This window comes from Alexandromys fortis, unplaced genomic scaffold (assembly GCF_014885135.2).
Source record: "Alexandromys fortis isolate MF-2015 unplaced genomic scaffold, M_Fortis_MF-2015_v1.1 scaffold_76, whole genome shotgun sequence".
Lineage (NCBI taxonomy): Eukaryota > Metazoa > Chordata > Mammalia > Rodentia > Cricetidae > Alexandromys > Alexandromys fortis.
The window spans coordinates 5260355-5277289 of NW_026067997.1; the positions used below are offsets into that span (position 1 = coordinate 5260355).

The 16935-nt window shown below is 35.5% G+C and overlaps 1 protein-coding gene across 16 annotated transcripts in view; it reads right to left on the bottom strand.

The window, feature by feature from the left end:
- Adamts6 (ADAM metallopeptidase with thrombospondin type 1 motif 6) overlaps window positions 1-16935 on the bottom strand; it is a 216220-nt gene that overhangs the window by 76731 nt on the left and 122554 nt on the right. For all 16 annotated transcript variants that reach the window (XR_007595091.1, XM_050160420.1, XM_050160418.1 and 13 more), the window contains one exon: window positions 6893-6995. Coding sequence is in view for 15 of the 16 variants with exons in the window: in XM_050160420.1 (XP_050016377.1) it covers window positions 6893-6995 (103 nt within the window). In the remaining variant the exon portion in view is untranslated. The remainder of the gene's footprint in view (window positions 1-6892; window positions 6996-16935) is intronic.

Genomic DNA, 16935 nt, shown 5'->3' on the forward strand with positions numbered 1-16935 from the left:
ACAATGGGGATGTTCTATCGGGAACTCACCAAGGCCAGCTGGCCTGGGTCTGAAAAAACCTGGGATAAAACCGGACTCGCTGAACATAGCGGACAATGAGGACTGCTGAGAACTCAAGAACAATGGCAATGGGTTTTTGTTCCTACTGCACGTACTGGCTTTGTGGGAGCCTAGGCAGTTTGGATGCTCACCTTACTAGACCTGGATGGAGGTGGGTGGTCCTTGGACTTCCCACAGGGTAGGGAACCCTGATTGCTCTTTGGGCTGATGAGGGAGGGGGACTTGATTGGGGGAGGGGGAGGGAAATGGGAGGTGGTGGCAGGGAGGAGGCAGAAATCTATAATAAATAAATAAATTAATAAAAAAATCTAAAACAAGCAAACAATAAACCCCAGAGCTGAAAATTTAAAAAAAAAGAATAAATATATATGGCCCATAAGTACTTGGGAAAGTGTGGTGTTTTTTTCACTAAGCACTAGAAAACACTTGCCAAAACCACAGTGAGCTCTTACCTCACAACTACCAGAAATCTGTTGGTTAAAAGTCACAGAATAAGAGGTGGTGGCAAGAATTTTGAGAAAAGGGAGTCTCTCTACATCATTGCCAGGAGCACAAGTTAGTAGTGGCATAAAGGAAAACATTATAGAGGTTCTTCAAAGATTAAAGGCAACACTACATTACATCCTAGCACTTTGGCTTTTGGGTAAATCTCCAAAGAATATAAAATTGCTATCGCAAAGCTTTCACTAATTCTCATTTTCACTGCTGTATTAGTTCACAAAAGCCATAATAAAAAGAGAACCCTAGTGTCTCTCAACAGGTGAATAGATACAGAAATGGTGAGATATACAAACAGACACAATATATTTTAGACATGAACATGTATAATACAAGAATACCTGAAATTCAGCCTTCTTAAAGAAATAATTCCTAACATTTGAGAAAATAGAAAAACTTACAAAACATTATTATAAGTGAAATAGGCCATTACAGGAAGACAAATCTTGTGTGATTTCACCTAAGTAGAATCTAAAAAGGTCAAGCTTAGAAAAGCAGAAGGGAGAAAGATGGTTATCAGAAACTGGCTAAGATGGAAAATAATTTTAGCAAAGGGTAAAAAATTAAAATTTTAAGAGAAATTTTGGAAATATTGTAGTTAATAGTAATGTATGAATACTTGAAATTTGTTCCATACACGTAAAATTTGATTCAGGTCTTAGGCCTTCTCCACACATAAAAGGAAGAAATGTAGGCACAGACTGCTTGTTGGTTCACGGCTGCCCAGACCTGACTAATCAAACAGAAGCTGTAGTAATTATAACACTGCTTGGTCTTCTTATTAACTAACTCTTACATCTTAAATTAACCCATTTCTATTCAACTGTGTACGGGCACCAGGCTGTGGCTTACTGGTAAGGATCTGGGGTCTCACTAGCTCTGGAAGCTACATGGCATCTGTCTGACTCCGCCTACTTTCTCTCTATATCTCTGATTGGACTTTCAGCCTGCTTTACTCTATTAAGCCATTGACCGAAAGAGCTTCATTAGTAACCAATGGGAATAAAGCACATTCACAGCACACAGAGGGGATGCCACATAGAGACCAATGTGAATCAGTGATAGCTAGTTCACTTAGAACTATTTTACATCATACACGTGCATAAAAACATCATCTTAGCCTATGTACAATTTATCAATTATTCCTCAAGGAAGCTAATGAAAAGGGGGCATAATTATTCATGAAAGAAAGACCCAAGGGACCAATAAGATGGCTCTATGAATAAAGGTGCTTCTTTCCTTGTGACCTGAATTTTACCCCTGGAACTCAGAGTGGAAAAAGAGAACTGACTCCCACATAATTGTCCTCTGACCTCCACACAAAAGCCAATGCATGCACATAACAGCACTTTCACATACATATACACACATACTGATAGTAAGTAACATTACAAAGAGGGGACTGGAGATGACTCTTTAGTTAAAGACCTTATCAACCAATTAGCTTAAATTATAGCTCATTACAAATTTAGAGCTAATGCTCTATGCAATAGCTATAAAAATAGCAAACATTAAATCTCTGAATAATTTCAGATATTTCTGAGACAATCTTATATATATATATAAACCTAAGAAAATATATTCAAAAACAAGAGGAAGCTGAGCCATATAATCAGCACAGACTGAACATACTTCTGCCTACAGCTGGTACAACAAGAGCAGAAAAAAAATTAGAAAGAATACAAAGGATTACATTCCACTCTCAAGCAGGCTGCCCTCACGGATATGTACGAGAACACTGTATCCAATAATTGCAGAAAACAGACTAGTTTTACACACACAGAGCGCTCATGGGGAATACAGGAGATTCACTGATCCTACTGTGACTAAATAATAGAAACTCTCAAGGAGTCCCTAAATGTAGAGGCAAAAGAGATAGGTGTCATCATGAACATATATGAAAGAATAAAACTCACTGGTAAAAGAGATGTACAGATGAATCAAATTTTATCACTCTGAAAAACCACCAAACCACAAGGCTAAAGAGTATAAGAAGTAAGGATATGCCATCAGATCACAAGGTAATTGATGACAAAATGACTGAATCAAGTCCTTATCAAAAATGACCTTGAGTTGACTGATATCTGTAATAAAAAGACTTAATGTAGTTGAGTAGATTTTTAAAAAGACTTGTCAATATTCTCCTTACAAGAAACTCCCTTCACTAGCAGCAATGATAAATACAGATGTACATAAAAAGCTAAAAAGAGAGACTTCATACAAAGAGAAACCAAAAGTGAACAGAAGTAGCTATATTTTCATCAGCAAACAGACTTTAATTTAAAAACCTATAAAAGGAATCATGGTCACTATATAGTTCTAATGAATAGACCATCAAATAAGAGGAAATAACAATAATAAATAAATAAATATATCCACTCTATAGCATCCAATTCCACAATACAGCAAATGGACCTGATAGACATCTACAGAACATTTCATCAATATCTAGGAAATACACATTTTTATAGCATAGAGAACATTCTCAAAGATAGACCAACAAAATCTATTAAAACTGATAGGTAAATTACCTAATATTGGGGTAGATAAAATCAAGACAGAAAAGTAGCACTTTATACCACTAATATACATTTGATGAGAAATGCAATCATAATTACCATAGTCTTTCTCTGCACTCTTATTCTCTTTCCTACAGACACACACACACACACACACACACACTCAGAGAGAGAGGGAGGGGATACATTTAAATTATATGGTGTAGGCCTGTAGGCTACAAAAGAAGGCCTTGCTGCAAAAGTTATAATAATAAAATAAGCAAAAAATGCAATAATAAACTAACAAGGTGTGTGTGGCAGCATGCAATGATATTCCAGTACTTTTGAGAGTGAGGTAGGAGGATCATGAGTTTGTGCTCAGCCTGAGTTACAAAGAAAGACCCTATTACAAACAAAAACAAAAACAAAACAAATGGTCAAATAACCTGATTTAAAAATGGGCAAAAGGCTAGATACCTCTTACCTTCACACAAATACTATCTCATCTCAGTTAGAGCAGATATCTTTAAAAATGCAAAAAAGTAACCAATATTAATATGGTGTGGAGAAAAGAGTTCTTTGGCATGATGGCTAGGGATGTAAATTCATATAGCAATTATGACAAATAAAATAGAAATGCATCTAACAATAAGAAGTAGAATCATGATAGAAAGCCAATAATAGTAATACTGTCTATGTTAAAAGGAGCTGAGATCCTTGATCAAAAACACACCTGCATATATGCTCATTACAGGACTACTCTCTATACCGAACAAATGAAATCAATAAAGATGCCTGCTGATAGATGATTGAAGTTTCTAGTGTGGCATGTAAACTTGGTGGAATATTATTCATCTATGGAAAGAATGAAGCACATCATTTGTAACAACACTGATAGAACTAGAATACATTATATTGGAGTAAAATGAGACAGGCGGACAAAGGTAGATGTCACATGTTCACATTCATATGTGAAAGAGAAAAAGTTGATCACACTGAATGAACAATGGTCACTCTAAGATAGAAGAAGTTATGGGGCAAGGGAAATGGAGAAAAGTTGGATAACAGATGTCAAAATAGGAGAAATTAGTTCTCCCAGTCTCTGTAAGACAGCTATGTCTATGACAACTTGTTATATGCCTCAAAATAATTAGAGAAGAGTTTGAAGGCCCTTAACACATAAATAATAATAGTGTGTGCTTCCTGTCATCCCAATATGAACATCAGATTCCCCAAATGACCAACCATACTGCATCACATAAGTATAAATAGATATCAATCAAAAATAAATTAATACAATTAAAATTGATTTTAAAAGGAAAGCAATTTTGAGAAAAACATATATAAACAACAACAACAACAACAACACACGAACAGCCAAGTACATGAAAGAATGTTCAACACAATCATCTGAAAATTCAAACTAACTTCCAGGAAAACACCAAATACTGGTTAGGATGTTGGAGTATATAGAATTCTCAGATACTGTTGGTGGGAGTGCATTATGGTACAATCCTTTTTTCTTTGTTTCTTTTGTTTTGATTTGATTTGATTTTTCGAGACAGGGTTTCTCTGTGTTGCTTTAGAGCCTGTCCTGGAACTAGCTTTTGTAGACCAGGCTGGCCTCGAACTCACAGAAATCCTCCTGCCTCTGTCACCCAAGTGCTGGAATTAAAAGCGTACACCACCACTGCCTGACGGTACAATCATTTTTTTAAAAACATCAGGCAATTTCTTTAAAAAGCCAGGTCTTGCCTATGTTATTGTATAGTATTTCACCCCGTTCATTCAATCAAGAGAAAGGGAAACATATGCTCATAAAAGATCTGAATAGAAAAAAAATTTTAAAAAGAAATCTGAATAGAACCATTCACACCAGCTTGCTCACGCATGACAAATGAAAACTAAAACCAAGCCAGGCATCCATATACAGCAGAAAGCAAAACAAAGTGATTACTACAGAAGAATACCACTCAGCAATAAAAAGATTAAACTACTGCATATCACAACAAGGATCAATATAAAAGCACTGGTAGAAGGAAGTCTTGCAGAAACAGTAATGGACAAGACTAACTATATGAAGTTCTTGGGCAGGCATAATTAAAGAACGCAAGAAAAATGAGCAATGTTTACCTCTTAGAGAGTTGACTACAGATGTAAAGAACTATGAAGACTGTTTTGGGACTAAGCTTTATGTCCTCTACAAATGTCTATGTTCAAAGCCGAAGCCCAATATGATGTTATTTGATAAGGGAGCCTTTGGGAATTAGGCCCTTATGAATTGAATTAATGTCCAGGAGCCTCTCCCTCTTGTGTCATGGCAGATACAAACAGAAGATGGTAGTCTGCAACCCAGAAAAGGTCACTCTCTAGAATTCACCCCTGCATACATCCTGATATTTGGTTTCCAGCTTCCAAAACCGGGAGTAGTCAATGTCTGTTGCTTAAGACTGTTAGTCTATGAAAAACAGTTATAGATCTGAACCAGTAAGGACTAGGGTAATTTTGGAAGTAATGGTGACTTTCTGTATTTCACTCAGGCTTCATGGATATATGCAGTTGCCAAAAATTCAGAGAGAACACAGGTAAGATACATGCATCTCATTGTCCATATTCTTATGGCCAAAGAAAAAATGAGCAAACAACTGAATGATGGCCAATGGTACATATGCCAAAGCATTCAGAAGAAAATGGCTACAGGTTAATTTAAATGCATCAAAAGCAACATGATTAATAAGTGGCTAGAGAGATGAGCATACATGTGTATAATAAAATAATAAAGGTAAAATATTGGTAGTCAGTACATAGGTCTTACGCTCAAAAAAGTTTTTAAAGTACTCTGTTCTTGTGTAATTTTAAAGCAAAATTATATAACACAGTACTTTTCACGGTACATTAAAATTTTCCACACAACAAAATGTAGTTTATATTTTGAAAAAAAAAACTTCATCTTTTTAATGGCAAATATTAGTCTTTGATACATATCCAAACTAAGTAGCAAAAATGCTTTCAGACAAGGAAAAGCATTTAATATAGCAAGCGTGTTGGTACACATTGCAAATCCAGCACCCAGGAAGCTCAGTCAATAGGAGAGTAAATTTAAAGCAAGCCTAAGCTACACAGCAAAAAAATTTTCTCAAAAATAAAGCAAAACAAGAAAAACCTTACCCAAAACAAAATTTAAAATGCGGCCATCAAGTTAGCTTAATGGGTACAGATACTGACCACCAAGCCTTTGGACTTGAGTTCAGTCCCCGGACCTAACAAGGTGAAAGGATTAAACTGACCTCTGGAACTTATCCTCTGACTTCCACATAAGAGTCCTGGGGAAATCTGTGTTCATGTGTGCATACACAATAACTTCTAAAAAGGAAAAACTGAAAGCAAATCAAACAATAGATCTTTAGAAAGATCACTAGCCTTTGACTCGGAAAAAAAATAAATAGGTTTCCTTTTTTCTTTGGAGTTCATTGAGTTGATTTATGTCGGCATATTTTGTTTTAAGGGGATAATTGCAAATATTCAGTGATTATAATTTACCCCAGGAAAGTCTCAAGCAGAGCTCATATTTTATGAGTTTTACATGATTACATACTTTCTAGGATTTTTAAAAACTTTTTAAAGAAAATTAGTTTCTAAAATATAATTTTTAATAATTTGTAAGCTGTTGCATATAAACTATCACAGGGAAGCTAAAATATAAGACTTGGAAAATAACATACTCATTTTCTTGCTTTGACCTGCAAACACTGATTCTAGCTACCACGTCCATGAAGGTCTGCACGTGAATATCACAAAGCTCTCGAGCACGAGTGCTCTGCCGGGTCATACGTTACCTCCAGTATAGGGTTTCCAGTTATAATGCTTTCCCCGGAAAGGCATACTGTCAAAGTCTGCACACTGTTTTTCTCGAAAATCTCGGGAACCCAAAGGGCATGGCTAAAATAAAATAAAATCATAAATGGTACCATTGTTGTAAAATGCCAAAAACCAAGGGACAGCGTCCCTAAAATTCGTATTTACTGACTGCTGCCCTATCTTCTCTGGGTGTCATTTGACTTTTTTTTTTTTTTTTAAAAAAAAAAACCATTTTACAATACAGACTCACACGGAGGTGTCTGAGCTGCCCGTCTAGGTGAGAAGAAATAACTGCAGTGACTTAAACTGAATGCTAGAAAGTTGCCACAGAAGTTTTCATGTGTTGCAGCTATCATACCTCCTTACAGAGACATGCGGAAACCAGACAAGAACCTAGAACACAAAGCCCCTTGGTAACAGCGCCTGAAGCCCAGGTGCCATGACTTGCTCTAGATTTACGTAAAGGCACCAGGATGCCAAGCACTGAGACAGCATCTAGCTTGTAAATCGCCATTTGTACCCTGATCAGTGCAGACGCTTCCTGATGAAAACCAGAAGTTGAACTGGGAAAAATGCTAGGATTCAACTCCAAGCACCTTCAAATTCAAGAGGTTTGGACTTATTAAAATGTAAATTTCACCTTTTAACATCACAGAAAATGAAATGATAAATTGGTACCAAATGTGCACATGTTTTTAAGGGGAAAGGAAATGGTAAGGAAACAATAACTGGTTATAAAAGTTTGGAATGTTTCTTTTACCTGAAAATTTTAGAGAAAAAACCCTGCCAATCTAACTAGGTCTAAATTACAAATGCCACAGTCATCTCTTACTCAACTCTTAAGTACACAAAGACAAAGTATAACATCTCACTGAGTGTTTGGGCAATAGCACAATTTGATTCATCTTTTAGATTTCTGTAGCACTGTAGCAACTAAATTTTTAAAAAAGCTATAAATTTTGAAACACTAAGAAAACTTTCCTCTTAAATGTAGAACAGAATATATCATGAAAGAACAAAATGGGAGGAAGTTGATGCTGGAAATCCAGCCAGGGTCTATAGATGCTGGGCAGTAAAAGTGTGTCACTGAACCACATCTCCAGTCCTGGGAGTACTCAACTCAGAATAAATGATAAGTGACTTACAGGCATCCTCAGAGACAAACTTGAGGACTTTTTAGCAACCCCCTGAGACATCTACCCTTGCTTTGTGCAGTCTCCAGGGTCAGTAAGTAATAGTAAATAGTTTCTATGAGATGTGTGGAAATAATAGACCATGCTGTGCAAACATTTACATTTCTATCATTACTTACTATAAGATATGGCTCAAAATTTTTAGCATATTAAGTCCAAAGCCTCAGATTTTAAAATAGTGACAGCAGCTGTACATTATGTTAAGAGCCTCAAATCTTAAAATATACTCAATGTAGTCAAATACTACACCATCAGTTCCAAACCTAAGGGTTTTTGTGTGTGTGTAATTACTCTTTTGCCTACTTTTAGCTAGTGCGTCATACTATGCTGGCCAGTCCTTCTTTTCACTGTTTGCTAATATTTGTATCTTTGAAATACTGACATTTGACATTGCTACATAACATTGTCATATACAAAGTACATGGTCAAGAACCATATAATTAAACTATAAGCAAACAAAATCTGCAAAAATACACTCAAAATGTTTTAAATGTTTATGATTTGGGGAGGCCTATTCATAACTGTCATTGATTACTTATGTCTGATAAACATGGTTGAACATAATAAAGACTGTTTTCGCCAACCTATTTTCCCTTTTTTAAAGACTATTTTTAATTATGCATATGTGTTTAAGGGTGCAAGAGATATGCACATGAGTGTAGGTAAACACGAACGCCAGAAGAGGGCGCCAGGTTCCCTGGAGCTAGAGTCACCCAAGGGTTCTAGACATGTAGTCTGGTCCTCTGCAAGAACAGCACATGCTCTTAACCACTGGGTCATTTCTCTGGTCTCTTTCTAAGTTATTTTCAAAGACTCTTTCATGAGAGCTAAAGTTGTCTGTCAGTGGTTTTACCAAGTACCAAATCTGTTTTTAAAGAAAATACCAATTTCAAAAATATATGTAATTTGAACTGTAGATACAAGTTTTCACCAAAAAGAGTATCAACCACTTAAAAGTTTGTCCAAGCACAGTTTTTAATCTAGTTGAAAAGACCAGATTGAGATGGGAAAAGTATATAACTACTTCAGGAAATATAAATAGCAAACAACAATATCTTACAGCTTGTCTTTAGGTGCTGCGTGAGTGAAAGACCAATGAGCTATGTAATAAGTTACGTAAATACTGAATTTGAAAGAAAACTTTGAGTGTGTCCCAAAGTATTGCAGTTGAGATAGTTAAGAAAGAAAAGGGACCTGGGGAGATTATTAAGACTGTGCTGGGGGATTAGACAGGGAAGCCAAGTAAAGCTATGCAGGAAGGCAGAAAGAGATTATGTGTTCTGAGTGTTTCCGAATAGTGGAAAAGGCCATCCTATACCAAAGACAAGAACTGTACAGAGACATAAGGAGAAACAACAGCTCTTATACAAACACCAGTACAAAGCTGAGTTAACATATTAAGACAGTCACTGAATACAAAATCAAAAATGCTGCTTTCTAGTATTTTCTAAGGACCCTTTAAAGCTGAAGAAAAGCAGATAGTCAATAAAAGGGAACTGCTGTTTATGAAGCACTTGGATGGCATGACATGAAGGGTTTTTTTTTTTAATCTATTTTTTTCTTCTGAGTGCCTCTCCTAGGGTCAGCTACAATAAAATCAAAGCATTGTTATAAGTGCCACTTAACTAGTTCTAAGTACACTGTGACAGACTTCAGAGATCTTTAGGTGTGTAAGCTGCTTCATCCCTAATAGCACTCTCATGAAGTAATCTTAATTATTTCATAAGGAAAGAACGGGACTACAGAAATTTGATTCATAAAAAAATTCAGGGTAGAAGATACTTCCTTTATCTGAATGGAAATACCTCCTTGAGTCACTCCAAATGATGTAACAGCATAGGCTTAGGTAAGAAATTGTTCATGCCAGTGCTTCAACAGAAGTATTTACAAATAAAGAAAAAAGAAAAAAAGGAGACAGGTCAAATTTGATTAGTTGTTGAGCCAGTCCAGAATCATATCTGTCAAGATCTGGGGTGAGAGATGATGTAATACCATTTGATTCTTAGTTTCTTCTACAATTATCGCAAAGCAGACACCCAATTCGTAGAAACATGAACAGGACAAATACTTTTCAGAGAGCTACAACTATGAGCAACTTCCTTTATTTCCACCAAAACTTGCCTTCCAACAACCAAGTGATTTTTATTCTTTCTTCTGAATCTATACTAAACAAATCTTAGATTGAAAGATACCCAGGCCTTGATAAGTTTCTTCTCTGTACATACTAATTAGCCAGTGGTCTTCTTAAAACAAGTTACAAAGAACTGGCCTAGGTTCACTTAACAAGTATTTATAAGTTGTATAATATGTGTCAGATATAATCTAGGCTTTGGGATTAGAGGGGAAACAATAAAACCTTAAATGCCTGCTACGTAAAATGTATTGTAGTTTGACACGAGAAGAATGGCGAAGCAGAGTAAAGAAGTTGGTGGTGAGGTGAGAGACAAGTGGTTTGAAGAACTGAGAGGACAGCAAGTGCAAACGCCCTGAGGCAGAACTGTTGAGCATCTGGATAAGACTGTTTCCCAGTCTCTGATCCTAGGTGTTCTGGTTTCAGTTCTCACCAGTGAATGCCCTGAATATGTGAAAACTAAATATAAGCTAAGCAGGAATCGCATTGGCTGGTCTGGAGAGAGATCAAAGAGTAATCAAAGGAAAGTAGTTCCTGGAAGAAATTTCTGAAACCTATTTTTGATTATTTTTTTTAAAAATGGAGAGTTTAGTATGTAGTGTGTTTTTTAGGCTATTAAGAATAATAATAGTATCAACACTGTCCTAAAGCATGTATATAAAACAATTTTAAAACTAAGCTAGCATCCTCTCCCCAGACCAACAAGTACAGCCCCATGGACCCAAGAGCAATGCCACAGGCCTCAGTCTCTAGGGTGTGTAAGTATTTTCAAAATAAAAATAACAACAAAATCTTTATCGCCATTTTCCAGATCTATAGGTATTAATACATTTTATAAACTATATTGTACTTTCAACTATTTGGATAGATAAGCATTTCCTAAACTTTTTTTCCCTAAACATTTGCCTAAACTTATCATATTTTTCCTACAGAACCAGACATGCATGTAGTACACACATACATGCAGACCAAACACTCATACACATAAAATAATTCTAAAAATATTTTTAAAGATGACAGGTAAATTTTATAACTGGATACCCATTTGTGATATATTTTTATGTTTGTATTGAGTCCTGTATTTATAAGTCCCCTATTCCATCTTTATATTATATGACACTAAGAAAACTGTAGATATTCTGTTTGCATTTGCTATTAATTAGTAAGACTACTTGATCTATGTTGGTTTTAGGTTTTAATTCCCTATAACTTAAGCAAAAGATTTATATCTTGTATTTTTCAATCCAATTTACCACTATAGGATTGTACATAGGTAACACAAGCTTCTAAGCGGTGAGGTGTTCCAGTGTGGATGTTGCTCCTTTTGTCATCTCTACAGATGCTATAAATCTTAGAAATTATGGCATTTGACTCTGTACTAGCGTTATTTCACTAAGACTCTTATACCAGAAATTGTGAGCCACCTTTAGTAAGTAGGAAGACCCTGTACTGCATATTTAATTCACCAATACTATCCCAGTTTTATAGTGTTTCCTCTTTCTTCTGATTTTTCTTTCTCCTTTTCCCAAGAAATAAGTTTCCTTAAGGGTTTTTGATATATGCTTAGTTTGGGACAACACATTGCACATCTCTTCCACTTCCTGTGCATCCATCCTCATCCAAACTTAAAGCTTTAACTCCCTGTATGTCCACCTTCTTTTTATCATATGTGTCTACTATATCTTCACTCCTTAAGACTGCTCAGCGTCCTCTCACAGCCCCTTTCTAGTTTTCTGAGCTCTGTACAGGTACTCCAAGATAAATAGACACATGTAAATATCTAATTTTGGATCTACATACCAGAAAGAATATAAACTTTCTGAGCCTGGGTCACTGCACTTAGTATGATATATTCCAGTTCCATCCATTTTCTTGCAAGTTTCATAATTTCAGTTTTATTTACAGCTGGATAAAATTCTATTGTATATATGTATCATATTTTCATTTTCCAAGCATCAGTTAAAGGACATCTAAACTGATTCTGTGCCATAGCTATTATGAACAGAGCAGCAGTAAACATGGATATTCAAGTTTCTTGATAGAAGGCTATGGAGGCCTTTGGGAAAATGCCTAAGAATGGTGTAGATGGATCATATGGTAATTCTATTTTTGCTTCTAAGAAGCCCCCACACAACTTCCACAGAGGCTGCATCAATTTACATTCCACCTAACCTTAGATAAACATTCACATATTCCCACCTCTCACCAGCATTTGTTATTTGTTTTCTAACTGAGTTGAAATTGGATTCTCAAAGTCCTATGTCCATTTTCTTGGTATTGTCTGTGTGAGTGTGTGTGGTGTTTCTTGGAAGCAACACATAGATAGCTTCTTCTTTTTGGACCAATCTACTATTGTGTCTTCTGATTGAGGAATTGGGATTATTGATATTCAGCTATTAAAACTGTGCACGGATTGCTGCTATTCTGTTGATTTTGTAGTGTTTCCCCCCTTCTCTTATTTAGTACTATTCCAGCATGGTTTATTAATTCCTATGGCCTTGTGGATGTATTTGTTTTTCTCTCCAATCTGAAGGATTTCTTTAAGTTTTTACTGTCGAGTTAGAGATCCTTTGCCCTTTTCTGTGTCTTTAACTAATAAATATGATCTTTTTAGTGTATGGTATCCATCTCAAAGTTCCCTATGATCCCTTTTTATTATTGTATCTTTGTCCCTGCAAGTTCCTCACCCTTGTCTTCATGCTCAGATATCCCAGACACTCAGTTCTCTCTTTGTTCTATTCTGTATCTGAGATTTTCCACAGACTTTTAAACTCTGACTTGCTATAATTATTTTTAATTTCAGATTATGTTTTCATCAGTATTAACCTTTGCTTCTTATTTTATCTTTCACATTATCCATCACGTTCCTTGTTATATCCTGCCATTTGCTTATGCCTTTAAACATACTTAGAATCATTATTTTGAGTTCTCTGAGATTTCCTCTAACTCACTCTCATCAAATGCCATTGCTATAGGGTTAATAAGTTTTGGAAGAGTTATGCTGTCTTGTTTTCTTGTGTGTTTCTTATGTACTCCATCATTACTTACACATCTGGTGTTATTTCTTTGCTTTGTTAGGTTATTTTTAATTAAGTGTTTTCTACCAGTTGAAGTATTTGCAATGTCCAGTGGAACTTGGATATGGCAGTATTGAGTGTATAGTTCAGAAAATAATTCCTCAGACCAGAAGGCTCTGGATGTCTGGTGTAAGGTTTATATTATTCCCTTAGTAGGATATTATCTATGAATGCAATCAGTTTCTTTATATTAACACTACTCAACTGTTGTAGCCATTAATAACAGTGACCCTTTACATTTCAATAACTGCTGGCAAATAAACTATCAAGGGTAGTATGAGGCAGTATGGAGCATACTCAGATTTTAATTGTCTGATTTTTCTAACGTTCAGTTTTTCAATCATGATTTTAATGTAGTGCTAGAATAACTAATCAAAAATTTATAAACAACAATTATCAATAGGATTATTAATACTATTGTCTTATGTGCATAGTACATGTGTGTTCATATATGTGTATACACATGGTGTTCAGGTGCATGTACATCTGTGTTGGCAAGCATATGGAGGCTATAAGTTGATGCTGATATCTTCTCTGATTGTTCTTCAATTTATTATCTAAGATGGAGTCTCTAACTGATCCTGGAGCTCATTCATTCGACTGGGCTGAGTGGCCATTGAGCTCCAGAACCCTCCAAACTCCATGCACCCAACTCCAAATCCTGGGGTTATAGACTAAATAGCTTTTTACAGGGGTTTTGTGGATTCAAATTCAGATCTTCATGTTCACACAGAAAGTACTTTACCAATGGATCCTCCTACCCTATGCACACACAGACATACATACTAACAGACTCACACACACAAAACAAAAAAACAACTATTTTTAATGTTAAAATGAGAAATAACCAGAAATGCAAAGTACGAACCAGCCAGTCATAAGAAGGGAATGAGCAAGACCTCTACATTATCTAGGAAATTGACAAGCTATATCGAATAGATTGTATGCCCTAGAAATAATACAAGCAGAACCTATTAAATACACATGAGTTAGCCAGTCCCCTAGGTTTTCCACTTTCCATTAAAATGTATATACTCAGGAAAAAGTTAGAAAGCACAGAGCATGCCTAATCATTAGAATGAAACACTTTTAGGGATGGGGCTATAGCTCATAGTTCAGTAGTACAACACTTACCTAGCACACAGTGGGCCCTGGATTTGATCTCCAAATAAATAAACACATACACAATGACTTTGATGCTCGATGTGGTGACTCACATTTTGAACCACAGCATTTGGGATGCTAACGGAAGAGAATAGCCAGCAATTCAAAGCAAATTAAGGATACATAGTTGAGCTTCAGGCCAGCCTGGGCTACAGAGTGAGACGATCTCCAAAATCAAAAATAAAAGAATCCCTGTTCTCCTGCTCTTTGACTGCTTGACATTAATTCTGGGTTTTGATTTAAAAAATTTTTCCAGGAACATTTGAATTTATAATTTGTATTACTCATACTTAAGTCTCAAGAAAGCTTTTGGCTCACAAATGAGCAAGTAAAAAATGCTTATAAAATGTTTTCTGGTTGTTAAACTATCTATTTAATTCTAACTAATTGGAAACATCTCACTCAGATCTCATTTACGGGGTCATAAAATATGACACACATAGGATTGAGGTATATGAGCACACAGTATGAAATGAGGCTGACCTGATAAAAGTGAATTCTTTTATCTCTTTTAATTCAGAGTAGTTCAGATACAACAGAAACCTGGGCAGTATATGAAATATTAACATTTAACCATTGTGCATTTAGAAACTTTGTGAACAAGAAGGGAATGAGCAAGGCTTCTACATATATAAAAAATTGACAAGCTATATTGAATAGATTGTGTATCCTAAAAACAATTCAAGGAGAATTTATTAAATACATATGGGCCAGCCAGTTCTCTAGGTTTTCCACTTGCTATTGCTAACAGAATACAATGAATTCTTGCTTATCTTAGTTAATCTTACTACAATTAACTCATCCTTCATGATTTCTTAATAAATTCCATCCTATAAAATGGAACCCTTTTGGTAGGTTTTTTAACATATAGGAGTTTTGGTTTTATCTAATATGATATATAATTCTGAAAATCTCTTTTCATAAAACTGCATGGTAAAAATGACAGCTCTTTAAAACTTGGGTGGGACACATTTAATTCAAAGACAGTTCATTTCGCTTAAACATAAAAAATTCTAAAAATAAATAAATAAATAAAAATTCTAAACAACAAAATACTGAAGTAAGTATGACTTTCTTATTTGAAGAATTAAAATGAGTTAATATGGAAAAGTCAGGACTATAGAGCTAATTCATTAAAAGTTGAAATAAAAGGGAAAAATAGTAATAGAAATGCCATCATTCCAGCTTCTAGTTTCAGCTTCTAATACAGTCATGAGTACAGGCAACAGTGTCTGTCTTTTTTTTTCTTTCATGTTACGTTTCCTAGCATACATTACTCTTATTGTATAATGCCTATATTATTGTATTTTCAAACCTTCAATTACATAATACTGGAAATAGTTGTGAACTAGGAGATGGTTTGAGTTTCACAATCCTACCTAATAGTATGATACAACAATAGGTCTTCACTTCTGTCCTTGTATAAAACCTCTATTCTTCTGACATTGGTGTCATTAATCTAAATCAGCTAGGGGCTTAATAAATGAGGGTCATTTTCTCTCTTGGAGGAGAGATTGAGGTATATGAGAATTAAGACAGTCTCATCCTATACACCAACTTCTGGGATCATCCTGAGTGTCTTCAGCATTCATATGGAAAAACCATCAGTCTTACAAGCAGTGAAGTTCTTTCCACTGCTTTGTCTCCACTCCAGTTTGGGCATGTACTCCCATTACCACCTTCTGGAGTTGTCATCTCTGAATGCACTCACTTGTTATATCATAAATTTAAATGTATTTCTTTCCGATCTCAACTTCTACCCAACTCACTCTACTTTTCCTATTGTCTTATTTTGTTTTCATTTTGGTTTTGGTTTTACTTTTGTGGCTTTTTAAAAGTCAGTTCCAAATTTTCTCCCAAATAGCCCTCTTTAGACTCCACTTTCATTACTTGTAGAGAGCCTCTGTCTCAGCACTTCAGCCATTAAATTCCTTGATGTGGGATTCCCTCTGTATGCTGTGAATGTGTTTTATTACCATTATTTAATAAAGAAGCTATTTTAATCTATGGCAGGGCAGAATATGGCAATACAGTAAATCCAAGCAGAGATAGAGGAGGAAAGAAGGTGAAGTCAGGGAGACACCATGTAGCTGCCAAAGGAAAAAGACGCCAGAACCTTACCAGTAGGTCACAGATTCATGGTGATACACAGAGTAATAGAAATTGGTTAATTTAAAATAATAGAGTTACTTAATAAGAAGCCTGAGCTAATAGGCCAAACAGTATTGTAATTAATATAGTTTCTGTGTGATTATTCAGGTCTGGGCAGCCTGGAAACAAAATGCAGTCTCTGGTACAATTCCTCTTGAGTTATTCACTGTTATGTTGTACTCTTATCTTTCTTCCATCTGTTCACATCTAAAGCCAAAATCTATGACTCTTTTAATGGTTTCGAAATGCCTCAGAACATATAGCAGACCATTAGTACAATGGCCTTGCACTTCATTCTCCATTTA